The sequence below is a fragment of the Panthera leo genome, chromosome B3, assembly GCF_018350215.1.
Source record: "Panthera leo isolate Ple1 chromosome B3, P.leo_Ple1_pat1.1, whole genome shotgun sequence".
Lineage (NCBI taxonomy): Eukaryota > Metazoa > Chordata > Mammalia > Carnivora > Felidae > Panthera > Panthera leo.
This window is the reverse complement of record NC_056684.1, coordinates 117,641,943-117,668,312: the sequence shown is the minus strand read 5'-3', so window position 1 is coordinate 117,668,312 and position 26,370 is coordinate 117,641,943. Positions and strand designations below refer to the sequence as shown.

The following is a 26,370-nucleotide window of genomic DNA, read 5'->3' as shown; positions in this document are numbered from 1 at the left end:
AGGGCAGGACTGTGTCCTATGCCCTGTAGCATGTACAATGGTGGGCACGTTGTCAGTGCATAAATACTTGCTGATAGGTTGGTGATGCCACAACTCAACTTCAGTTTCTTAAAAATGGGTATCATGCACATACCTAGTTAAAACCTAAAATAACATAAAAGGGCATGTGATGGCAAGAGTTTTCCCCTCCTGTTCCATCCCCTTAGTCTCTTTTCTTGGAACAACCACCGTGAACAGGGAACTACATGCATGCCCTTTTAGAAGTTTTTAAGATGTACTTATGAACACATATATATATATCCTTTTTATTTTTATTAAAAATTTTTTTTAATCTTTATTTTTGAGAGAGAGACAGCGTGTGAGTAGGGGAGGAGCAGAGAGAGAGAGAGGGAGACACAGAATCTGAAGCAGGCTCCAGGCTCTGAGCTGTCAGCACAGAGCCCAATGCGGGGCTCGAACTCATGAACTATGAGATCATGACCTGACCCGAAGTTGGATGCTCAAATCTGACTGAGCCACCCAGGCGCCCCTGTATCCTTTTTATTTTTAAACAGAAATGGAACCTAATATTCTCAATATTCTCCTAATATTCTGTCCTTGAGCTTTTTTTTTTTTTTTAATTAGAGGATACATCATGTAGATTTATCAGTACCTTTTATAAGCTCATTATTTAAAGGCTGCCTACTATGTTGCTGAGTGGATTTTCTATAATTTTAGCCTGTTAGTGGATATTTGAGTAATTACAAACAAGGATGTGTTGAATATCCCTGTGAATCTTTTTAGAAATAGAATCTCTTTGTCAAATGATGTGTGCCTTTTAAATTTAGATAGATATTACCAAATTTCCTAACCTCATTTTTTTTTAGCCTCTGAAGTACTTCAGTGCAGTCCTCTGGGTTCTGATCTTGACTCCTAAGAGCTAAAATGTAAAGAGCTCTTACTATCGCTGTTAGGAACCGTTCTTAGCACTTTACACGCATGAGCTCATTTAATCCTGTTTATAACTATGTATTAGTTTCTTATTGCTGCTGTAGCAAATTTCCACACATTTAGTAGCTTAAAACACAAATGTATTTTCTTATAGTTTGGAGGTCAGAAGTCCTAAAATGGGTCTGTATAGTTGTGTTTCTTGTGGGACTCTAGGGAGTATTTCCTGGTCTTTCTAGCTTCAGGAAGCTTCCTGTATTCTTTGGATGGCCCCATCATCTGGCTTCAAAGACAGCAATGTGCCATCTTCCAATCCCTCTCTCTGTCATTCTGCTTCTGTTGTCATATCTCCTTCTGGGTCTGTGGCCCTCTTGCCTTTCTTGTACAAAGACACTTTGATTATGTTGGACCCACCTGGATAATCCAGCATCGTTTCTTGCTCTCAAGGTTTTTAATTCAGTCACATCCGCAAAGTTCTTTTGCCACATAAATGGACCCATTCGCAGGTTTCAGGGATTAGGATGTGGATATCTTTGAGGAGGGGCTGCAATTTCAGCCTACCACACCCTATGAAGGAAGTTGTAGTCAGTTTGGGCTGCTCTATGTGATAAAATACCATATATCATTATATTACATACCATTGGGTAGTGTATAAGCAACAGAAGTTTATTTCTTGCAGTTCTGCAGTCTGGGAAGTCCAAGATCAAGGTGCTGGCAGCAGATTTGGTGTCTGGTGACGCCTTGCTTCCTGATTCATAGACAGCCATCTTATCTTCTCCCTGTGTCCTCAGATGGTAGAAGGGAGTTCTAGAATCTCTTTAATAAGGGCACTAATCTTACTCATACGGACTCCGCTTCATGACCTAATCACTTCCCAAAGGCCTCACCTCCCGATACCATCACGTTAGGGGTTAGATTTCAACATGAATTTTGGGGGGGGGGGACACAAAACATTTCATCTATAGCATTGGGTTTTATAGGTGAGGACACTGAAGCACAGAGAGATGAAGTAACTTGTCTGGATCGAGTTACAGTAAGTGGCAGAGGATTTGAACACAAGCGTCTGGGGGTGCCTGGGTGGCTCCGTTGGTTAAGCGTCCGACTTCGGCTCAGGTCATGATCTTACGGTTTGTGGGTTCGAGCCCCGCGTCTGACTGTGCTGACAGCTCAGAGCCTAGAGCCTGCTTCGGATTCTGTGTCTTCCTCTCTCTCTCTCTACCTGCCCGCCCCCCCGCCCCCACTCTCTCTCTCTCAAAAATAAATAAAATGTTAAAAAAAAAAACAAAACCACAAAACCACAAGCGTCTGGCTCTAAAATCCTTGGTCTAACTCTGACCCTCTTGTTGTTTCTGACCAAGTCAGTGAAGCTTTCTGATGAAGCTTCATATGGCCAGTAGCGTCAGCTCACCGATTCCTCAGGGCTGCCGTGAGGAGCAAATAAAGCAAAGCCCGATATAAATGTAAGACAGTGTTATTGAAGAACTGTTTACTCACAGTGGTAAGGATTCTATGAGTTAGGCCCCGTCTTTGTTTTTCATTTTATGTTTCTGGCATTTGTGGGTTTTGGCCATTTTCAGTTTAGTACATAGGAATTATTTTAGAAGCTTGTAGGCTGTAACTTATGTGTGGTTTCCTCAAATTCTATGGCCTGGAGTCCCCTAAGTTTTGTTGCTTGTGCTTTGAGTATTATTCATTTCCTTTTCGAAACGAAAAAGTTCCTTGTAGGAGTGAGAATTCTAGCATTACCTTGTCATTTGGGTGTGTACTATAGTGGTAAATTTGAGGAGAGACTGACTTTTGGTCTCAAGCACGGCTTCATCTTTGGCTTTTAAACGGGTACATTTCGGGGCGCCTGGGTGGTGCAGTTGGTTAAGCGTCCGACTTCAGCCAGGTCACGATCTCGCGGTCCGTGAGTTCGAGCCCGGCGTCAGGCTCTGGGCTGATGGCTCGGAGCCTGGAGCCTGTTTCCGATTCTGTGTCTCCCTCTCTCTCTGCCCCTCCCCCGTTCATGCTCTGTCTCTCTCTGTCCCAAAAATAAATTAAAAACGTTGAAAAAAAAAAAAAAAAACAGGTACATTTCGTCTGTTAGCCAAAAGCATTCATTAATTCATCGCATTTATTAAGCGCATATTATGTGCCAGGTACTTTCTAGGTTCCAGGGAAGCATGGGTAATAAGATTTGGTCCATGCTCTCACAGACTTACCATTTAAGTGGGGAAAGCAGAGTTCACACATGTAAAACACATAAAAGATGGCTCAGGTGTATTATTAATATTATTATCTTTAAATTATTTTATTTATTGGAGTGCCTGGGTGGCTCAGTCGGGTAAGTGTCCAACTCTTGATTTCGGCTCAGGGCATGATCTTACGGTTGATGAGATCGAGCCCCATGTCAGGCTCTGTGCTGACAGCGCAGGGCCTGCTTGGGACTCTCTGTCTCTTCCCGCCACCCCTCCTCTGCTCATGCTATCGCTGCCTCTCTCAAAATAGATAAATAAATTTTAATTATTTTTTAAAGTTTATTTATCTATTTTGAGAGAGGCAGAGGTAGCGTGAGTGGGCGAGGGGCAGAGAGAGAGAAGACAGAGAATCCCAAGCAGGCTCCGTGCTGCCAGAGCAGAGCCTGATGCAGGGCCTGAGCTTATGAAACTGTGAGATCATGGCCTGCTCTGAAACCAAGAGCCCGATGCTTAACCTACTGAGACACTCAGGCACCCCTCAGATGTAGTATTATTAAGCAAGAGTGATTTGGAAGCTACTTGTGCAGGATGGTCAGGGAAGCTTTTATTGCAGAGGTTACTTTTAAGCACAGATCTGATGGATAATACTACCTGGGGAAATAGCTCTCTGGACAGAGGGCAATGAGAACAGAAAGAAGGTGTATGTCATGTTTGTGGTATAGGAAGAATGTCCCTGTGGCTGGAGGGAGCTGGCAGAGAGTGTAAGGGAACGGGTTCCACACGACATGGGGCCTTGCAGGCCGTAGGAAAAAGTGTGGTTGTTACGTGTGTTGGGAAGCACCAGACTGCTTTCTGGTAGAAAGTCTCATGATCTGATAGAAATTTTCAAGAAGTGGCTTCAGTGTGAAGGCTGGATTGTAATGAATGTAGTGGGGCAAGAGGAAAAGAAGGGAGACCGCTTAGGCCACTGCAGAAGATGAGGTGAGAGGTGGCTTCGATTCGGTGTCACCAAAATCACTGGGGAGATGGAAAGGCACGATGAGAGAGAGCTTCTGGGTTGATGAACACATGGACACTGGGGAGAGTTGTATGTGTGGAGGGGGCATGGAAGCTCCTCGTGTTTTCCCCATACCTTTCCCAATGCATCTCTCCATCTGGCTGTAGATTTGTACCTTTTATCATATCCTTTAATAAACTGGTAAGTATTAAAAAAAAAGACATTGATGGATTTGGGACTAAGTTTGGATATAAAACAGGAATGCTGTTATAGAGAGTGAGGAATGACCACCCTCAGGGGTGACTCCTTGGCATTTGGTTTGTGCAGATCACACCCTGGATTTTATTGATTTGTTGAAACTAAAAGACTTTAAGAACCCGGTTCATACAACGAAGAGTTAAATTAGTCTCATTTGGTTTTATTTAACTCAGTGGTTCTCAACCGGGAGTGATTTTACTCTCCCTGCAGTCATGTGGTAATGTTGAGAGACATCTTTGGTTGTCATGATTGGGGCATGTGCCAGTGGCTAATGGGTAGAGGCCAGGGTGTTGGTAAATATCTTACAATACATAGGGTAGATTTCCCCCCCCCCCCCCCCCCCCCAAATAGTGATCTGGTACAAAATGTCAGTTGTGCTGCAATTGAGAAACTGATCTAAAGGATGCAGGTTTGGTCTAATAGGAGATCTGCATTCTGGTGACGTGGACAACGTATCAGGGACAAAAATTTAACATATACACTAGTTTTTCCTCCCTCTCTTGGTTCTGTTTGCTCCCCAGAAGTAATCTAGCTGAAATCAGTATTTTCTTTTGGCATACTTGCAACCTCTCTCATGAAATGGTTAGATTTTCTTCTGTGTTGTTGCCATTGATTTTTCTAGGCCTCAGTAGAACTGTGCTAGGAAAACCAGAAGACTTTCAGGTCCATTATTTAGAGTCCATAATAAGTAAACGATTCACACTGACAAATCAATCCCCAAGCTCTTGAACTTAGAGACAACACCCTTCTCAAACAACTCAAAGGTTAGAAGAATAAAGTTCTAACAATGGGAGTTCTTAGTGAAAGAAGAGAATGGTATTTTCCTATCTGTTGTGTCTTGTGAGGGATTCAGACATCCTGTGTGAATAACCACCCCATTCTCTTCTTTGTCCCTTTTCTACAAACTTCCTGTGACTGTCTTCTTTCCAAGAAAGTAGAGCAACAAACCGATGAGAAATTTCACTTGTTGTCCCTTTGTGCTGACTGACCCCCGAGTGGGACATTAGGAGAGCCAAGGAGCTTTTTGTGCCAAAGACTCTTCAAGTTAGGTCCCCTCATGCTGAGCATACAAGGTGATAAGGAAGCCCGGTGACCCAGGAGCGGTCAGTGAGAAGCTAAGAAAGTGTTCGCTGGGGCAGGTCTTCCTTGACTCAGAGATACGCAGTCTGGACCCACTCTGAAGTGCAAGGCCACAGTGAGCCCTCTTCATTCCTTCTTCAGCACAGTGGTAGACTTCCTCTCTTCAGAGACCGTTCCTTTAAGAAGACCCATCACGTTGTTTGGCTGCTTCACTTGTTTACAATCCCAGAATAGTGTGGCTCAAAATACTGGGACTTGGCTTTTTTTTTTTTTTTTTTTTTTTTTTTTTTAATTGGCTAAAAGAGACATTATTCTTGTGAGATTCTGGAATGGAAAATAGCAGAGGATGTTTTCATACTGTATGGGAATCCTTGACCATAAGCTGGCTGTGCTGGTCTGCCCCACTTTTGTGCTCCTTCTTGGACTTCATCTGCTAGAGACCCTTGTGGCCCTGTCCTCTGTTTCCTGGTTTATAGGGTACCTTGCTGGGGCTTGGTCAGCTTTCAGATAGGCTGGCAGAAACACCTGAGGACTTAATTCTGGCCACCAGTTCATGAGCCAGGGGAATCGATCTAATTTGTGGAACTTCCCCATTTTTGCTCTGCAGATGGCCAAACCATTACAAAGTAAGGACTAATTTTGATGCTGTGGCTGGTTGACCCTTTGGCAAGTTCTGGTCGGTACTTGAATATATGTGCTACAATATTAATCCTTGGGTGCCATATGAGAAAATAACATCTGCTTAGGAGCTGACTGTCACAATCATAAGCAGTAATTGAGTAGCACGGGCTCCCTCCCCCATCACTGCTCTTTACTCTCAGAAACCCAAGTGAAAAAAGCCCCTTTTGCTTGGTAATAGTAGTAGAGGGAAAGCATTGTGTAGAATTACTGGGAAATGCAGGGTTGAGGATGACTCAGACAAACAGAAGGAGGAAAGGGCCCCTATGATGTGCTTTCTGTTTCTGCTTGGCATCTTTTGAGCTTTCTCAGTCTTGGACTCATTCAGTTATAACGGGGTCCCAGCATTTAACTTGGGAGGCTATTTTGTTTAGTATAGGGCTTTTTAAAATTTGACCCATAGAAGCCATCAAAACCACTATGAATCAGCTTTTCAGGGAACCTGTCTTTAACTATTTCAAGTTAGCTCCAGTTTGTGTGAATCTATTTCTTCTGGTCTGTTATTTCCTTGAAGTGATTGATTTTTCTGGAATTAGGCAAACATTTGACTTTTTGAGCCAAGGTCAATATAACAGGCAGATTTCATGTTAAGTTGTCCTTATATGTTTTTCCTGTGGATGTATCTCCTGGCGGTAGTATCCCTGAGTTTATCCTGGAGATTGTGTACCAAGGAAGTGCTTCACACAGCTGGTTGAACTTTCCTGGGGAGGGGGATGGTCTTGACTGCTTTGAGACTGTTTCTGAGGTTAGAATTGCTAAATGTATTGATGAAGAAGGGAAAGAAAACAAGGATATAGAAAGTTCTAGGCAAGAAGAATTGGGAGGGCCTATGGGAAGGGATACAGAGGAGCTTTTGGAGGCAGGAGAGCATGGATGTTTCCTGGGACGCTGTTTTGTTCATTTCCCCATTTTTCCAATGGCTTCTGGCCAGCAGTTAAGAGGGTTTCTTTGATTGGTTTTTGTGGTCAGCTTGGTGGTGGCTGGAATTCTTGGGTTAGAGAAGTAGGTGTGCAAAAGCACCTGACCTCTGGCTTGACTTCACTGGAGGATGATTCTACTTTCTGGTAGCTTTTGAAAAAATTTTTTTTTCCCCTTCTTGATTTCCTTCTATTTGAGACTGAATTATTGCTGTGTTTCCCAGAGAATTTGACTCTAAATATTAGAATGCTTGAAAAAAACTGACAGAGCCTGGTTCCTGCATATAGACACAGACATCCTAAGTTCAAGTTAAGAGACAACATAATCTTGAGCATTTCAGCATAGAGTATTCTAGAAATTCCTCTGCTTTCTAGCTCAGTTCTTTCTGCCTGGTGAATGTCAGTCCAAATGGCTAAACTGTTTTCTGTAATCTCTTCATAGCCTTTTCTTTAAAAGAGCTAAATTCGCTTTATCTGTATCACTCAGCAACAGTCATAAACATTTATTGAGTGTCAATTATGTGCCTTATTTGTTTAAGTAATCTCTATGAAAAATGTTTTAAAATGAAAATTGAGAGGTTAAGTGAGACTAGGCGGGTGTGGGGGGTTGCAGATGACAGAGATCTTCATTCCCAGGAAAGCTTATTTCTCTTTTGTACTTGTCTGTGAGCAGAGGCTCTTTGAGGATCCCATAATTCTTTCTGTACCCTCTCTTGTCATGCCTGGTGACCATGCAATCATAGGTCACAGGGTGCACTATTGTTTTTCCCCCACGTCTCTCTCAGTCAACTCTGTTATTTAGATCTGGACTATGACTGTTGGACAGATGGACAGGCAGACAGCCTGCTTGCCAGTTTTCCTTTTTGTCTCTTCTCTGTCTTCTCTTTCCTTCCCTGTTTCCTCCCTCTCTCTTTTTCTCCCTTTCCACCCTCCCCTCATTAGTTCCTCCTCTCTTCCCTTCCCTCATCTTTCTCTCCCTCTCTCCTCTCCTTCCTCCTCCCTAACTCCCCCAACCTGCCTTCATGAATTAAGAAGTTAAATCTGCTATTGCCAGGGGAGAAAAGTTTCTTTCTAGAACTAAATAGAAATGATTTTAGGCTTATGTACTGTTTTGGATTGTTCGTGACATTTCTCTTCCTTTTGTTACCACAGAAAATTGTGTTCATTACATTGTTTTTAAAAGGATTGACCTAAAGAGGTTTTGCTTCACAGTGCAACTTCCTTAAGCACCATATTTCAAAGAGCAACTCGTGCCCTGGCCTTGTACTGTTAGTCTCTCCTGATTTCTTTTCATACCACTTACCACCATTTGACATAATGTATACTTTAAAAAATCAGCTCTAGGGGCACCTGGGTGGCTCATTCGATTAAGTGTCTCTGACTTCGGCTCAGGTCACGATCTCACGGTTTGTGGGTTTGAGCCTCGCGTCGGGCTTTGTGCTGACAGCTCGGAGCCTGGAGCCTGCTTCTGATTCTGTGTCTCCGTCTCTCTCTGCCTCTCCCCTGCTCAAGCTCTGTCTCTGTCTCTCAAAAACAAATAAATGGAAAAAAAAAATTTTTTTTTAAATAAATAAATTTCAAAAAAACCCAGCCCTATTGTGATATAGTTTACGTATGATGCAATATACACATTTTAAGTGTACGTTTTTATGAGTTTTGACAAATGCACGTGCACGTGTATAACCACCACCACCACCACTGCCACCACCACCGAGATACAGAACATTTCTGTCTGCCACAACGGTTCTCCAGCAGTCACTGATCTGTTCTCTATCACTTTAGATTTGGTTTTTCTAGAGTTTCTTATGAATAGAATCATGCAGTGCTGTTTTGTGCTGGCTCATTCACTCACCGTAATGTTGTGGAGGGAGGGTCATTCATCTTGCCTGTCTCAGTTCTTTTCTTTTTATTGCTGAGTAGTGTTCCATTGCATGGATTCACCGCAGTTCGTTAATTCAATGACTTGTTTTTTGGTGTGTGTGCTGTATATTTTAATTGTTTGAATATGGTCCTCTCCCCATTAGAGTGTATGCTCCATGAGGGCATTTATTTATTTATTTTTATTGAGATGTAATTCACATCACACAAAATTAACCATGGAGAAGTGAACAGTTAAGTTTTGTGCATCCCCTACTCTGTCTTTTTTTTTTTTTTTTAATGTTTATTTATTTTTGAGAGAGAGAGAGATAGAGTGCGAGTGGGGAAGGTGCAGAGAGAGAGAGGGAGACACAGAATCCGAAGAAGGCTCTAGGCTTTGAGCTGTCAGCACAGAGCCCGATGCCGGGCCTGAACCCATGAGCTGGGAGATCGTGATCTGAGCTGAAGTCAGATGCTCAACTGACTGAGCTACCCAGGCGCCCCTACTCTGTCTAGTTCTAAAAAATTTTCATCATCCCAAATGAAAACCCTTTACCTGTTAAACAGTCCATAGCAGAGGGTAGTGATTTTTTTTTTAATTTTAAATTTAAATTTAATTTTTTTAAATTTTCCAATTATAAAACAACAGATTCTGCATGTTAAAATAGTGAAAATACAGAACTACAGAAAAGTGTAGAATTGTATCTTAATTTTGCAATAAAAGAAGTCCACTAGTATCTCCATTCTTTTTAATGTTGGATTTACTTTTTTAAAAAACAATTTTATTGGGATATGATTCACATACTGTACAATTCACCCATTTAAAGTATACAGTTCAGGGGCACCTGAGTGGCTCAGTCAGTTAAGCGTCTGACTTTGGCTCAGGTCATGATCTCATGGTTCATGGGTTCGAGCCCCACGTTGGGCTCCGTGCTGACAGCTCAGAGCCTGGAGCCTGCTTCAGATTCTGTGTTTCCCTTTCTCTCTGCCCCTCCCCTGCTCACACTCTCTTTCTCCCTCTCAAAAAAATAAACATTAAAAAAAAATTTAAAGTATACAGTTCAGGGGCACCTGGGTGGCTCAGTTGGTTAAGCATCTGACTTCATCAGGTCAGAATATCACGGTCTATGGGTTCTAGCCCTGCATCTGGCTGTGTGCTGACAGTGTGGAGCCTGCTTGGAATTCTCTCTCTCTCTCTGCCCCTCCCCAGCCTGTGTGTACATTCCCTTTCTCTCAAAATTAAAAAAAAAAAAAAAAAAAGTATACCGTTCCTTGGCTTTTAGTACATTCATGTATATGTACAATCATCACCACAGTCACTTTTGTAACATTAAAAGACAAAACAAAACCATTTTCATTGGGCAGTGATTTTTGCCTCTTCTGTTCATCAGCATCTAAACCAGTGTTTGGCATATAGTAGGTACTCAATATCTGTTGAATGAATGAAATGCATTAATGAGAATAAATCAATTTAATCATTAATTCAATAAACATTTAATGAGTGCCTACTGTGTGCTGACCACTGAGGATAATTGCAAGCGGCACTCAGATACTGAGCTTGCCCTTGGGGAGAGGACATTCCAGTGGTAACAGAAGACAAATACGTGGAAATAAGATGGATGAAGTCTGAGTGGTATAGAGAGGATATTATGGAAATTCAGAGGAGGGGAATACTGCTGGGGGGGTTACTTTGTTAACTTTAAGTAGTTATATGCCATGTTGTTACTCCACCAGGGCTCCACTGTCACATTCGATATGGCATAGAAAGCAGCCTCTTTCGTGGGGCGCCTGGGTGGCTCAGTTGGTTGAACATCCGACTTCAGCTCAGATCATGGATTTGCTGTCCGTGAGTTCAAGCCCTGCGTCAGGCTCTCTGCTGACAGCTTGGATCCTGGAGCCTGTTTCAGATTCTGTGTTTCCCTCTCTCTCTACCTTTCCCCCATTCATGCTCTGTCTCTCTCTCTCTTTGTCAAAAATAAATAAACAGTAAAAATTAAAAAAAAAAAGAGCAGGCCCTTTCGGTCTCCACTTCAGACACCAAAGATCGCCTTGAATGCCAGTGTCATCTATTAAGATTTTTGACACAAGGGATGAGAAGAACATTTTTAGGGAGTCTATGGTATAGTAATAATTCTTGGAATCATGGCACGTCGTTCTTTTGAAAATGTTATGCCGTCTTCTGCATAATGTATGTATTCAACCTCAGAACAGTTTTTTTTTTTTTTTAATTGAAAAGATACATCCTTTTGAGGGAGGGAACAGTAAATATTGAGTAAGCATCTTCTTCCAGTATCTCTAATTTTTTAATGAGCTGTGTATTGGAAACCTTCCCATGGAAGGGTTTTTACTTGGGATAATGGAATGAAATTCTGTGGTGGTGGTAATGACTGTGGCCTAGAAGCAAACCAGTATAAATACAGCAATATGGCAGCCAACTCTTTTCTGGCATTTACTGCATGATTCCAATGTGCAGAGTGCTTGATGTGCAATTATCTCATTTAATCCTCACAGCAATTTTTGAAGTAGATTGTGTTGTTAACCCCATTTTACAGGTGAGAAAACTGAGGCCCAGGGAAGTTAAATTCTTTAAGGTTATTCTAAAATCAGCAAGTGGATGGGGCGCCTGGGTGGCTCAGTCGGTTAAGCATCCGACTTCAGCTCAGGTCACAATCTCGCGGTCTGTGAGTTCGAGCCCCGCGTCAGGCTCTGGGCTGATGGCTCAGAGCCTGGAGCCTGCTTCCGATTCTATGTCTCCCTCTCTCTCTGCCCCTCCCCCGTTCATGCTCTGTCTCTCTCTGTCTCAAAAATAAATAAAAAATGTTAAAAAAAAATTAAAAAAAAATCAGCAAGTGGAGGGGCTCCCGGGTGGCTTAGCCGGTTAAGCCTCCAACATCGGCTCAGGTCATGATTTCACGGTTTGAGAGTTTGAGCCGGACTCTGTGCTGACGGCTCGGAGCCTGCTTCAGATTCTCTGTCTCCCTCTCTTTCTGCCCCTTCCCCGCTTGCTCACTCTCTCTTTCTCTCAAAAATAAATAAATCATTACAAAATTAAAAAAAATTTTCAGTTAGAAAGAAAAAATCAGCAAGTGGTATATAAGCAGGTTGGTTGAATCCTTAACGGTAAAACTATTCCCGGAGAGAATGTAGCATTTAGATATTCACTCATTTAACAAATATATGTTGATTCCCTATTATGTATCAGACCCTGGGCTAGGGCTACAGTGGTGAACAACACAGAACAGACCCTGGCCAGCATGGTACCTTATGGTTGGGAAGTTCAGAACCAGGAAGAATGGAAAAATGTTAAAAGAGATGATGGGTGGGGAATGGAGGAGGCTTTGAGCAAGAGAAGGGTTGAGTGAAATTGCCCATGATCTAATCCAAGTAGAGGTGGACCTAGCTCTCTTGTCTTCTTTCTGGCCTGGCACTTTTATTGCTAAGTCCCAGAGCCTTTGTCGGAGCTTATGTCTGTTTTATAGCTGGCCAAATACGGGTATGCTGTGCCACTTAAGAGGGGGGCTGTGTATGCCATCTGGAAGTTCCTTGAAAGATCCTCTTAGGGTGATGTGGGTCTTGAGGATGACTCGGTATTTCCGGTCTGTCCTCAGAATTCAGCTTTGTTTTGGAAAGCTTTTTGTTCAGATATAGAAGGATAGCTGAACAGAGTGAGTTGGGTGGAGGTCAAAGAAACCAACTGATCATGGAGCTAAAAATGACCCTCTTTAAAGAATTCACTTTGTGGATCATTTCTGCATACAAACATTCTCTTTCTTGCTGGAGTAGGAGGGGAACTGCAGGCAGAGTCCGGGAGGCTGTGTGTCAGAAGTACTTCTGGTAGTCCTAAGACAAGGGGGGAGAATTCCTGACCTCTCAAGTAATGGAATGCTTTGGGGACACTGGAGTGGAAGAAAGTGATCTTTGCCCTTACCAAATGTGCTCAGTGTGTTTGTGAGGCCAATCTCATGACTTCAGTGGTCTTAAGAAAACATTTGATTGAGAAACAATTGAGTTTTTTATGAAACCCTATGGACACATACATGGATAAACACAAAGTTACACACTCCTTTTAGAATACAATGAAAGGAAACTTTCTAGACTTGCAAGGTTGGAGAGACAGGTTTACTAGAATTTTCTGGCATAGGAGTTTATTACTGGAATGGAACATCCTTGTCATTTGGATTGTAAAAATAGATCAGCTGCTGGTCTGTTTGACATTGTTTAGGTAAAATCTTGTGTGAAAATTAGATCATTGACTTAAATCACGACCTGGAGGCTCTTTTCAACATGATGAAAGTGGCTCTGGATTTTTCTAGGAAGAGTTCCCTCGCCTTCCACTTCTCCTTTACCTCCCCAGGAGAAGGAAGATGTTACCCAAGTTGTATACCTGTGCTGTATATCTAACGTCATCAGGTTAGTGCCAGGCACTAGATGAAGCTTGATACATGTACGTTGTTCTCGTTTGTTGAAAAAAGTTCTAGTTTCCTTTTGGGATAGCGGTCTCAGTTCTGGTAAGAGTGACAATCTGGTTTGGTTTCTTTGGGTTCTGTCTCTTCCTCTGAACCCAGCTAAAAATGGAATGAAAAGTAAGATAAATCAGAGACCAACACGTAGAAGTAATTAGTAGGAAGTTCCCTTTGGCAGGAACTATGGACCGAGGCTAGTTTTAGAATCTCAGTGGGGAGGCATAAAATCATCTTTGTTGGTTCAGGGGTGGGATCTGTTGTAAGCATTGGGTTGTGAGGGGTTGGTAGGCGCAACCAGCCTTCTCTTAGCTCTTTCTATGACTCTGGGGAGGGAGCTGGGTTTTGCTCTCAGCCACAGGGGACATCTTTATAAAAATTTAAAGGACTGTATGATTTTAGTTGGCACAGATTTTTTTTTTTTCTTTTTTCTTTTTTTTTTCTTTTTTTTCCTTTTTTTCTCTAAAGGCCAGAACTGAAAGGACCTCAGTGCTTAGCTACTTTCCTCTAGAGTTTTTTTCTGATGCCTTTGGGATTTCTCTTCTGTGCTCTGTTGAACTTTCCTCCTTCCAGGCTCTTTCAGTTCCTTCTCTATCTCTTGCTTTTCCCTTTGCAGGGGACAAAGCTGTTTTCCCTCAGAACAAAGCTTATGTGGTTATTCTTTCTAGAATGATTCTCTAAGGGCTAAGCAGAAATTTCTTGACGGAGATTGTCATCATTCTCACTGCCTGCTTGGGACAGAGGGTGACTGCTGGACACTTTTCACTATCATAAACTGCTCTAAATTCTAAACTGGAACAGTGGAGATCACTGAGTTATTGTTATGTTTCATTTTAGAAACTCTGTTTGGAACTCTATACAGAGCGAAAAGCTTTGTGAGTGAGAGAGAGGTATACTCTTTGGTTTCTTAAGAACTGATGATGTTAGATAATCACTTTACTAAAAGTAAATACTAAGAGCCAGTATTACTAATATGTTGTTTTGATGAGAGGGAGAGGAAAGGAGTCAGGGAGCTTCCTTCCTTCCTTCCTTCAAGATTTTATTTATTAAAAATTTTTTTTTAATGTTTATTATTTATTTTTGAAAGAGAGACAGAGCACAAGTGGGGGAGGAGCAGAGAGAGAGGGAGACACAGAATCCAAAGCAGGCTCCAGGCTCTGAGCTGTCAGCACAGAGCCCAACATGGGGCTCGAACCCACAAACCAGGAGATCATGACCGGAGCCGAAGTCAGAAGCTTAACCGACTGAGTCACCCAGGCCCCCCTGTTTATTTATTTTTAAAGTAATCTCTACACCAGTGTGAGGCTTGAACCTACAACCATGAGATTCAGAGTCTCATTCTCTACTACTGACTGAGCCAGGCAGGGGCCCGGAGATGTTTCATTTTTACATAGACTCCGTTTAGATCTCACCACATTGCTGATTTAGTCTCTGAATGAACAACTGGGCAACAAGCTAGTGCAAGCCCAGTTGCCACTGCTGTGTCCCTGGATGTTTTCACAATGAATTGGTCTTGAAATAATCATGGGTAATATTTATCGAGGGCTTACCGTGTGCCAGGCAATGTGCTGCGCCCTTTACCTGCTTTATCTCCCTTAGCCCTCTCAGTATCCCTGGCGGGTATGGAGTGTTAGTATCTCCTTTCCCTGAGGCCTTGGTAGCGAAGTAACTTTTCCAAGGCCACTCAGCCGCAAAGCCAGGAGTGGAATTTGGGAGTTTCTGTCCAAGAGCTCGGGGGAAGAGCAGAAGGCAGAAGTTGGGGAGGGGAAGCTTTGGTGCAGTGCTCTTGCTGTTGTGTAAGGGCCGAGGAGCATTGCAGACATGTGGAGCTGGGTGGGGTGGCCGGCTCTGGCATGGCTGGCTGGGAGGCAGGCCGCTTCTTTCACTCCAGGAGTGGAGCAGAGTGGGGTCATTGATTGCAAACTGGCAGAACGAGTAGAGCAAGCGCCTTGTTCCCTTCTGGCCCCTTCCTTCCGTCATGAAAGGGAATCTTCTTATCTTTTCTTTACCCCTTATGTCCCCCCCCCCCCCCCCCCCCCCCCCACTGAAAATCAGTCTTGCTGCCGTCTAGGCTGTTCTCTCCTTTCTAGCTCAGGGGAAACCGGCCACAGATTAGGATGATTTGAGTAGTAGAACAGGGAGCGAAATAACATGGACGGCAGAAGAAGGAAAAATGAAATATGGTTTCAGTTTACGAGGCATTTTCTCAATTTACCTATTTATTTGACTAGCAACCACTACCCAGTCTGGGAGGGCAAAGATGACTATGTCCTCCCTTTACATGTGGAAAAAAAACCCACAAAAACCCACAATCAGTCCATGTTAAACGATTATCCAAGGCTTGTCAGTAGAGAAACCAGCCTAGGGCTTTGAGCTCCTGGAATTCTTTGCATTGAACTCAGATGCATAGGCCCAACACAGGAACGTGTGTGTTTAACATTCCCCAGGACACTGGGTGTCAAAATCATACCCCCTCGTGCTGACAGGGAGTGCTTTATTTTCATCCCAAATGTGTTGTTTGTTTATATTTGTTATGTATATCACTTGGTGGATACTAACATAAATCTTGAGGCAGTTAATTGTGTACTTAAAGGCTCCCACATGCCCCCTTTTCAGGTGCCCACCCTATGTATCGCAGAGAACCATTGCTCTGTGGGCTGACAGAGTCACAACAGAGTAGACTTCCCGGGGAGGAAATCCCTAGGCCTAGTCTTCTTCCCCAGGACTGTTTGGAAGGTGCTGGCTCTCGAGCCAACCACTCCGACCTTACCTGACTCTTCGCCAGTAGAGCTTTATGGAGCTTTTGTCGTCTCTTTCTCTTGTGGCTGACCTAGCAGTTTGGAACCAGTGAGTGACCCCAGTCCCAAACGGGCTGTTCCATGTAACTTTTTGTTCCTCCCAGTTGTCTGGGAGGTCAGTGAGCCCATCACCAGGTGTGTCGAATGCTGCTGTGTGTTAAGCCCTATGGAGGATATAGGGTGGAGAAAAGTGAGTAAGGTACCTAGCAACATGCATGACATTCATTCATTCATTTATTCATTCAGTAGCTAGATATTGAGCCTCTCCTATGTTTCAGGTTGTATCCCAAACACTAGGGATGAAAACATAGGATAGATATGGTTCTGCCCTCATGGATCTAGTTAAGGGCACTGTCATTGCAGTAAGCATTCAGTAAATTATTAGCATTGCCATTAACGTTAAGGCTATTAATAACGTAACAATAATGATGTTATTAATAGGATCATGAGTAGTTTACTATCTTGACGAGGTTATGGGAAATGAGGGCTCATATTATCACACCCATGGCCTGAATATATTTCTCTAATTGCTCTTTGTCAAACCAGCAGACTCTTAAGAATCAGGAAGGTGTGTTTTCTCTTATGGCTAAAGGATACTGGGTGTAAAGGTTTATCACTCCTTGCTGGAGCAGAACATGGCTTATTTAGATTAGGAACTTTGGCACTGGGATTCTGTATTCTGAGAGTAGGAATCCCATCTTTCTGGGGGTCCAGTCTGGGATCTCACTGGCACTGGGTCTCTTCTCTCCTGCCCTGACTTTTTTTTTTTTTTTTTTTTTTTTAACATTTATTTATTTTTGAGAGACAGAGACAGAGCATTGAGCAGCAGAGAGAGGGAGACACAGAATCCGAAGCAGGCTCCAGGCTCCGAGCTGTCAGCATGGAGCCTGACGCGGGGCTTGAGCCCACGAACTGTGAGATCATGACCTGAGCCGAAGTCGACGCTTTAACTGACTGAGCCACCCAGGCGCCCCTATTTTACCCTTTTAAAGTATATAGTTCAGTGTTTAGTGCATTTATAAAGTTGTGCAATCCTTAACACTAATTCCAGAACATTTTTATCACTCAAATAGAAACCGTATACCCATTAGCAGTCATTCCCTAGTCCTTCCTTACCCCAGCCATTGGCAACCAGTAATATACTTTCCGTTATTATGAATCTGCCCATCATGGATATTTCATATAAACGGAATCATAGAATATGTAGTATTTTTGTGTCTGGCTTCTTTCACTTAGCAGGATGTTTTCAAGGTTCAGCCATGTTGTAGCATGCGTCAGTACTTCATTCCTTTTCGTGGTTGAATTATAATACTCCATCTTATGGATACACCACATTTTGTTTATCCATTCATCGGTTGATGGACATGAGGGCTGTTTCCACCTTTTGGCTCTTAGGAATCTTGCTGCTGCCACGAACATTCGATGTTCAGGTTGGTGTGGACATATGTTTTCGGTTCACTTGGATACATACCCGGGAATGGAATTACTGATGTGTATGGTAACTCCGTGTTTGACTTTTTGAGAAACTGCCATGCAGTTTTCCAGAGTGGCTGTGCCATTTTACATTCTTACCAGCAATGAGTGCATAAGCAGTGCAGTTCCTCCATATTCTCACCAGTGTTGTCATTGTGTTTTTTTTAAAGTACTCTCAACCCCCAACATGGGGCTTGAGCTCACGACCCCGAGATTGAGTTGCATATGCTCACCGACTGAGCCAGCCAGGCACCCCTAATAAGTACGTGAAGACTTGTATTATTCATTTGTTTGTTTGTTTATTTTTTAACCTTTTTTTTAGTGTTTATGTTTTGAGAGAGAGACAGAGAGACAGAGCACAAGCGGGGAGGGCCAGAGAGAGGGGGAGACAATCCAAAGCAGGCTCCAGGCTCTGTGTTGACAGCTCAGCCAGGGCTCGAACCCACAGACTGAGATCATGACCTGAGTTGAAGTCAGATGCTTAACCCACTAAGCCACCCAGGCGCCCCTGTGTTGTTATTTTTTTTAAAGCTCATTTATTTATTTTGAGAGGGAAAGTGAGAGTGGAGGAGGAGCAGAGAGAGAGGGAGAGCTCAGAGCCAGACACGGGGCTTGATCCCACAAACCGTTAAGATCATGTTCTGAGCCAAAACCAGGAGTCAGACACTTAACTGAGTGAACCACCCACGTGCCCCAGGAGTTCTTTAAATATTCTGGAATACTCGTCCTTTATTAGAGAAATGATTTGCAAATACTTTTTCCCATTCTTTGGGCTTTCTTTTCACTGTCTTGATGGTATCCTTGCAGAATACAGATTTTAAATGTCATATCTAAGAAACCAGTGCCTAATCCAGGGTCACAAAGATTTGCTCCTATGTCTTCTGAGAGTTTTATAGTTGTAGCTTTTTCACGAGCATTAAATTGTACTGAGGGTTTGAAAGTTCTTAGCTGTTTTCTGTGGGTTAGGCTGGGTGGGAGGCTGTCATCCTGGGGCTTTTTTTCCCTTGCCACCTGGACAGTCCATTCGAGGACCTTGACTTTGAGAAGCAGTTGTTCTTGCAGATTTTCTAACTAGTATGCATTTTATATTCCTTTTTTTTTTTTTTTTTTGAAGGTAACGAATGAAGAAGACTTTATTAGGAAATTGGACTGCAAACCTGATCAGCATCTGAAGGTGGTTTCTATTTTTGGAAATACTGGTGATGGAAAGTCTCATACTCTCAACCATACTTTCTTTTATGGTCGCGAAGTCTTCAAAACGTCCCCTGCCCAGGAGTCCTGCACCGTGGGAGTGTGGGCAGCCTATGACCCAGTCCACAAAGTAGCAGTGATAGACACAGAAGGGCTCTTGGGGGCTACGGTGAATCTCAGCCAGAGAACACGACTGCTGCTTAAGGTCCTGGCCATCTCAGACCTCGTCATCTATCGAACTCACGCAGACCGGCTGCATAATGACCTCTTCAAGTTCCTTGGGGATGCCTCTGAAGCTTATCTCAAACACTTCACCAAGGAGCTCAAGGCTACCACTGCCCGCTGTGGCCTGGATGTCCCCTTGTCCACCCTGGGCCCTGCTGTTATCATTTTCCATGAGACTGTGCACACTCAGCTGCTGGGCTCTGGTAAGTGGACAGGGTACCGTGTCACAGATCGACCTTTCTGGGTACGTGGAGGCAGCCGCTGGGCTGCAGTAGTAACTTGGTGGTGGTGGATTGCCCAGTAAAATTTCTGCCTGGGGCAAGACATGAAGGAGTGTTTGAAGGAGGATGGAGTGAGCAACCACGTCAAAATCTGCTTATGGTCAGGATGAGGACTGAGGATTACAGAGGTCCTTGGTGATCTGGATAAGACCTGTTTCCCAGGGATGGTGGGCCTGAAAGCCTGATCAGGGTAGGATCAAGAGAGAAGAGGAGGAGAGGCATTAAGGTTGTGCATATATTCCACTCTTTCAAAGAGTTCAGTTACAAAGGGAAGCAGATAAACGAAATGATAGCTGGAGGCTGACTTGGGATTTCAGGAGATTTTCCCGTTTTTAAATTGAAGCTGTGAGGTATTGCAGAGATTTGTGTACTGGTGGGAATGCTTCACTAGGAAGGGAATAATGCAGGTGGAAGAGAGCAGGACAATTGGAGTGAGGCCCACGTGGGTGGGTTGGCCTTAGGAGCAAGGACAGTCCCTCTGTGAGCACAGGAGGGAAGGTAGAGTGTATGGACATGATTGCAGGTAATTGGTAGATGTGGGGTGTGTGTGGGAGTTGTCTTCCTGTTTCTATCTCCTTAGAGAAGTAGGAAGTAAAATCATGATCGGAGGGAGGATGGGGGAGCAGGTGCAGCAACAGTAATTGGACACAGGTGGGGGCAGTAGTGTGGGCCCCTAACACAGTTGTATCATTTACCTGCTCCTTCAGTCAGCAGAGTTTCTTTAAAAAAAAAATGTTTATTTATTTTTGAGACAGAGAGAGAGAGCGCGAGCGAGGGAGGGCAGGGCAGAGAGAGAGGGAGACACGGAATCCGAAACAGGCTACAGGCTCTGAGCTGTCGGCACAGAGCCCGATGTGGGGCTCGAACCCACGAACAGTGAGATCATGACCTGAGCCGCAGTCAGTCGCTCAACTGACTGAGCCACCCAGGCGCCCCAAGTCAACAGAGTTTCTTAAGTGCACAATGCCACATGCTGAGTGCTGGTGCGCAGAGCTGAAAAAAAGCGGTTCTTGCCCTTGAGTAGCTCACAGTTCAGTTGGGGAGACCACATGTGGTCTCTTCTGTAGTGGATGTAGGTCCTGGAGCTGTGGTAGTACAGAAAAGGGACTTTTTTTTTTTTTTTTTAATGTTTATTTATTTTTGAGATAGAGAGAGACAGAGCATGAACGGGGGAGGGTCAGAGAGAGAGGGAGACACAGAATCTGAAACAGGCTCCAGGCTCTGAGCCATCAGCACAGAGCCTGACGTGGGGCTTGAACTCAGGAACCGCGAGATCATGACCTGAGCCAAAGTCGAACACTTAACCAACTGAGCCACCCAGGTGCCCCGACTTTTTTTTTTTTTTTTTAATATTTACTTTTGAGAGAGCGAGAGAGTGTGAATGGAGCAGGGGAGGGAGAGAGGGAGACACAGAATCTGAAGCAGGCTCCAGGTTTTGAGCTGTCAGCACAGAGCCCCATGTGGGGGCTCGAACCCATGAGTCGTGAGATCACGACCTGAGCCGAAGTCAGGTGCTTAAGCGACTGAGCCACCCAGGCACTCCCAGAGGAGGGAGGATCTTTATAGATCCTAAGGGGATCTAGGAGAGGGGAGGTGATGTTTGAACTCTGGACAGGTGACTTGATAGGGCAGTGGGGGAAGGACGCTCTGGAAAGCCCAAACCCCTGGTGGTTTGAAGGAGCAGATTGTGTCTAGGAAACTGCATGTGGTTCTCTAATAGCTTCCTAAGTTCCGTTCTAGCCCCTCAGTGCACCTTCCACACAGCATCCAGGGAGATCTTTTCAAAGGCTTTATCGATAATTTAGATCGTGTCATACTCCTGCTTACAAGCTGTCGGTGGCTTTCACTACAAACTAGTTACGGTGTCCTTACTGTTAAATCCTGTCTGTGTCTCTGAACTCCTTCTCTGGTTATGTCCTTCATCCCCTTCCGCTGCCCACTGCCTGCCCCCGCGCACGTGACGTATATGCACACTCCCTTTAGCAGACACGCCAGCCTTTTCTGTGTTACCACCTTTGCATATGCTGCTCTGTCTGCCTGGAACACTGTTCCCTCAGCAGGACATACTTCAGATCCAACTCAGCTCTCACTGGCTTGGAGCCCTGGCTCATGTCCTCGGTAAAGTGGTCCTTCTTCCTGCACCCTCGTGGTTACGCTCTGTTCATTTGCATCGGGGCACCTATCACTATCTGAAATCATCCTGTGTGCTTCCTTGCTTGTTTTTGTTTCTTTCCCATTAGAGTGGAAACTCTATGAAGTCGGGAACCTTGCCTGTCTTGTAATCTCTATCTAAAGAGCCTGGATGAGTGCTTGACACATGGTTGCCTCTCATTAGATGTTTGTTGGATAAGTAAATGAAGCGGCTCGTTGTATCTGAAGCACAGATTGTACAGGAGGAAATGGTGGAGCTGCTCGGGGGCCGGATCACAGATGCCTTGACTCAGTTCTCAAGTATGACAGGAGCCCCTGAAGGATTTTAAGCAGGGAGTTACATGATCAGATCTATATTTTCAAAAGATCCCACGGCTGCCCGTTGCAGGATGAACTAGAGAGGCATGCCTGGAGGCAGGGAGACCAGCCAGGACGTTACCACGGTACTGGATGAGAAGTGATGGGGGCCGAGCCAGGGCAGTGGCATGCATAAGAGGGAAGTGGAGAGACTGGGGCCGAATGAAGGATGTGGGTCTAGCAGGAAGATGAGAAATCTAAATGTTCCAGCAGAGGCTCCTTAGCAAGTGACTCTGAGGTAAGAAGACTGGAAATGCTGACTTTCAGATGCCTCCTGTGATTTGCATTTTTATGCCACTTTGGATTTTTACAAATTTGGTAAGGGGAAGGTTTAATTTTTAGCTCAGGATTTTGAAATAATGAGCCCTTCATGGATAAAAAAAATCTTGTTTCTTTGTACCATCTACTGCTAGGTGGTTTTATTTTTTTTACTTTTATTTTCTTAAATTTTATTTATTTGAGAGAGAGAGTAAGAACAAGTGCAGGGCAAGGGCAGAGAGAGAGAGAGAGAGAGAGAGAGAGAGAGAATCCCAAGCAGGCTTCGTGCTGTCACCATGGAGGTCAATGCAGGGCTCAATCCTATGACCCTGGGACCCTGACCTGAGCTAAAATCAAGAGTTGGATGCTCAACTGCCTGAGCCACCCAAGTGCCCCTAGCTATTTATCTTAAATGTTCATTGGTAGATAACTGGTTAAATATGCCTATAGAATGGAATGTAGCTATTAAAAAGAATAAAGAACTTCTCAGAGTATGTCATGAAAAAGACAGATACTTACAGTATGTTATTAAGTGATACAAGCAAGCTGCATATATGTGTTGGTAAGTGTGTAGGAAAAAAAAAAGGCCTGAAAGGGTAAACACTGAACTATAACCACCTCTGGGAAGTAGGAGAGAGCGGAGGAAATCTATTTCTTTCCTCCATGCTTTGACATGTTTGGATTTTTTTACAGTGAGCAGATTAAAAAGAAAAAGAAGACTTTCCTTTGAAGTATAATGTACATACAGAAGAGTGCACATCATGTCAAAAGTGTATAACACGATGAGTTTCACAGTCTGGATGTACCTGTGAAATCAGTACCAGACCATGACATGCCAGCACCCACTTCATGGGGAAGCCCTGCTCATGCTCCCTTCTAGGCAAGGCTAACCTGAAGTCTAACAGCGTAAATGAGTTCTGCCTGTAGGTGTACGTTATATAGAGTCAGACTATATACTACTTTTATAGTGAAAGACAGATTTTCTTTTTAAAAGAAGGGTCATTGTTTATGTACCTGTTTCCTTGTCCAGATCACCCCTCTGAGGTGCCAGAAAAGCTCATCCAGGACCGGTTCCGGAAGCTGGGCCGCTTCCCTGAAGCCTTCAGTTCCATTCACTACAAGGGAACGAGGACTTACAACCCTCCCACGGACTTCTCTGGGCTCCGGCGTGCTCTGGAGCAGCAGCTAGAGAACAACACTACCCGTTCTCCCCGGCACCCGGGGGTCATCTTCAAAGCCCTGAAGGTCAGTTGGCTCCTGCCCCAAGTGCCTCTCACTGGGGTACCAGTGGGTGGCGAGAACACTCTGCTCCCATGTTGTTGCTGGGGATTGGAAACCGGGGCTGGAAGGACAGGTTGTAAGGAAAGGAAGTGCGTGAGTGGAGTTCACAAGTGTTGAGTGAGCTCATCTTGCCGGGAGCATGAGTACAGAGGAATCTTGGGTGATAATTAAAAAGTGATGGGTCCCCATGTCAGAAACACCCGGTATTCAGAGGATAGAAAAAGCGTTCATTTCTGCGTGGTGTGGCCCAGCCCTGGTGAGTTGACCTTGTACTGAGGCTCAGCTATCTGAACAGGGTTCACCTTTTTTTTTTTTTTAAGCCTGTATTAAATTTATTTAAGAAGGCAACTTTTGTTATCAGTATAAATGGAAAACCACTGTCACAGGTAGAAGTTTCCCAAGATAAAAAATGAACACAGACACACTATAACAGTAATTGCTGTTTATTGTATATTAGCATTCAGAGGAATGTGTATAAATTAGTTCATTTAATCCTTACGCCAAGGGCGCCTGGCTGGCTCAGTTGGTAGAGTGTGTGACACTTGATCTCGGGGTTGTGGGTTTGAGCCCCATGTTGGGTGTAGAGATTACTTAAAAATAAAATCTTGGAGCACCTGGGTGGCTCATTTGGTTGAGTGATTCTTGGTTTAGGCTTAGGTCAGGATCTCACAGTTTTGGGGGTTTGAGCCTCGCATGGGGCTCTGTGCTGGCAGCTTGGAACTTGCTTAGGATTATCTCTCTCCTTCTCTCTCTGCCCCTCCTCCACTCATGCTGTTTCTGTCTTTCTTAAATGAAAAGTTAAAAAAAAAAAAATCTTTATAAAGAAAAAATCCTGAGCGGCCTGGGTGGCTCAGTCGGTTAAACGTCCGACTCTGGCTCAGGTCATGGTCTCACTGTTCGTGGGTTCAAGCCCCGTGTCAGGCTCTGTCCTGACAGCTCAGAGCCTGCAGCCTGCTTCAGATTCTGTGTCTCCCTCTCCCTCTGCCCCTCCCCCCTCTTGCTCTGTCTCTCTGTCTCTCTCTCTCTCTCAAAAATAAAAAAATTAAAAAAAAAAAAGAAAAAATCCTTACATCACCACCCTGTATGAAGTACAGTTACCATCCTCATTTTACAGATGAGGAAACTGAGGCACAGAGGTGAAGTAATCGGTTACACAGTTCGTAAGTAGCAGCAGGTATACACCCTGGCTGGTTTACTCCAGAACCCTATATAACCAATAAGATTCTCCTGCTTCTCAACAAATATAACAACATATTATTTCCTCTCTAGAGACTGTTGTTCATGGAAGGAGACTGGGACTTGTCTTTTCTTTATTTAAAAGGGGTATTAAAAGGGGTATTAGGTTCAAGAGATGATAAAGATAATGTTGTTACCTAAGTGAGACTTTCTCTTTAACAGAATTCTGAAATTTTGAAATTTTGAAAATGAGTTTATTTATTTATATGTTTTTAAAGTTTATTCATTTTACTTATATATATATATATAGAGAGAGAGAGAGAGAGCGAGAAAGAGAGTGCACAAGCAGGGGGAGGGGGAGAGAGGGAGAATCCCAATGTGGGGCTTGATCTAGTGAACTGTGAGATCCTGACCTGTGCTGAAATCAAGAGTTGGACACTTAACCAGCTGAGCCACCCAGGCACCCCAAAATTTCTCTATTATAAAAAATACCACAACTGTATATCATAAAAGCTCTTTCTATATTTGGAATTATTCTACGTTATATTCTCTTGAAGTAGATTGCATCAAAAGCGTGTGTGTATGTATATATCTATGCATCTATCATCGCATTTGTGCTGTTTCGCATAGTTGGACATGGAATCCTATTTAAGTATTTTTACTTATTTGGTGTCTTTTTTTCTGTTTTTCTGTTTTTAGTATTGCAGGGATTTTGTTTCAACACAACCTCTTATTTATTTTACCATTCTTGATAATTCATCAAGTGGATCCCTGTGAATGCTGCTTCTTTTTTGCAGTGTGCTCTTTGCTCTGTGCTAACCGCTGTGTTACCAGGCCTGCAGGCTTAGGACAGAGGAGCAGGAAGGGAGCAGGGCGTTTGGGGCAGTGCTGCGGGTGTGGGATCTGGAGAGAGGCTGGGGATTGTTGACAAGATTGGAGCTAGGGTCGTGAGGACACCCCGAGGACTAGGGGATAGAGACTGGGGCCGGGAGGGATAGGAAGGAAGGGATAGGAGAAAGGGGTTTGGCATAAGATGAGGTAGGCTCTGTGCACACTGGCACAAACATCAGACATATGCGGATTTGCCCAACCCATTGAGGCTTTTAATTTTGTTTTTGTTTAAGTTTATTTATTTATTTTGAGATAGAGTGCAAGTGGGGAGGGGCAGAGAGAGAGGGAGGCAGAGAATCCCAAGCGGGCTCTGCACTGTCAGCGCAGAGTCGATGTGGGGCTTGAACCCACAAACCGTGAGATCGTGACCTGAGCTGAAGTCTGACGCTTAACCGACTGAGCCACCCAAGAGCCCCCTCCACTGAGTTTTTAAAAGGTTCGTATTGGGGTACAATATAGACAGTTAGTGAATATGGGTAAATTGTATATGAGCGTTTCTTGTACTATTCTTTAAACTTTTCTACAAGTTTGAAATTGTATCAAAATGAAGAGTTATCCTTTAGGGGCGCCTGGGTGGCTCAGTTGGTTGGGTGTCTGACTTCGGCTCAGGTCATGATCTCGCAGTCTGTGAGTTCGAGCCCATGTCGGGCTCTGTGCTGATAAGCTTGGAGCTTGGAGCCTGATTCGGATTCTGGGTCTCCCTCTCTCTCTGACCCTTCCCAGCTCGTGCTATGTCTCTCTCTCTCTCAAAACAAACAAAACAACAACAACAACAACAAAAAACATTAAAAAATTTTTTTGAAAAGTTACCCTTTAAACAAGCTTTGTGGTTTTTGCATCATGGTTGCTTTAGGCTGGATGTTTGTATCCTCCCAGAATTCACGTGTTGAAACCCTAATGCCTGATGTGATGGTATTGGAGGGCCTTTGGGAGG

At 43.9% G+C, this 26,370-nt stretch overlaps 1 protein-coding gene across 1 annotated transcript in view; it reads left to right on the top strand.

Moving 5' to 3' along the window:
* Positions 1 to 26,370, top strand: part of ZFYVE1 (zinc finger FYVE-type containing 1) — a 51,170-nt gene that overhangs the window by 4,468 nt on the left and 20,332 nt on the right. Inside the window, exons 3-4 of the mRNA XM_042943693.1 lie at positions 18,740 to 19,244; positions 23,119 to 23,333. Of these exons, the coding sequence (XP_042799627.1) occupies positions 18,740 to 19,244; positions 23,119 to 23,333 (720 nt within the window). The remainder of the gene's footprint in view (positions 1 to 18,739; positions 19,245 to 23,118; positions 23,334 to 26,370) is intronic.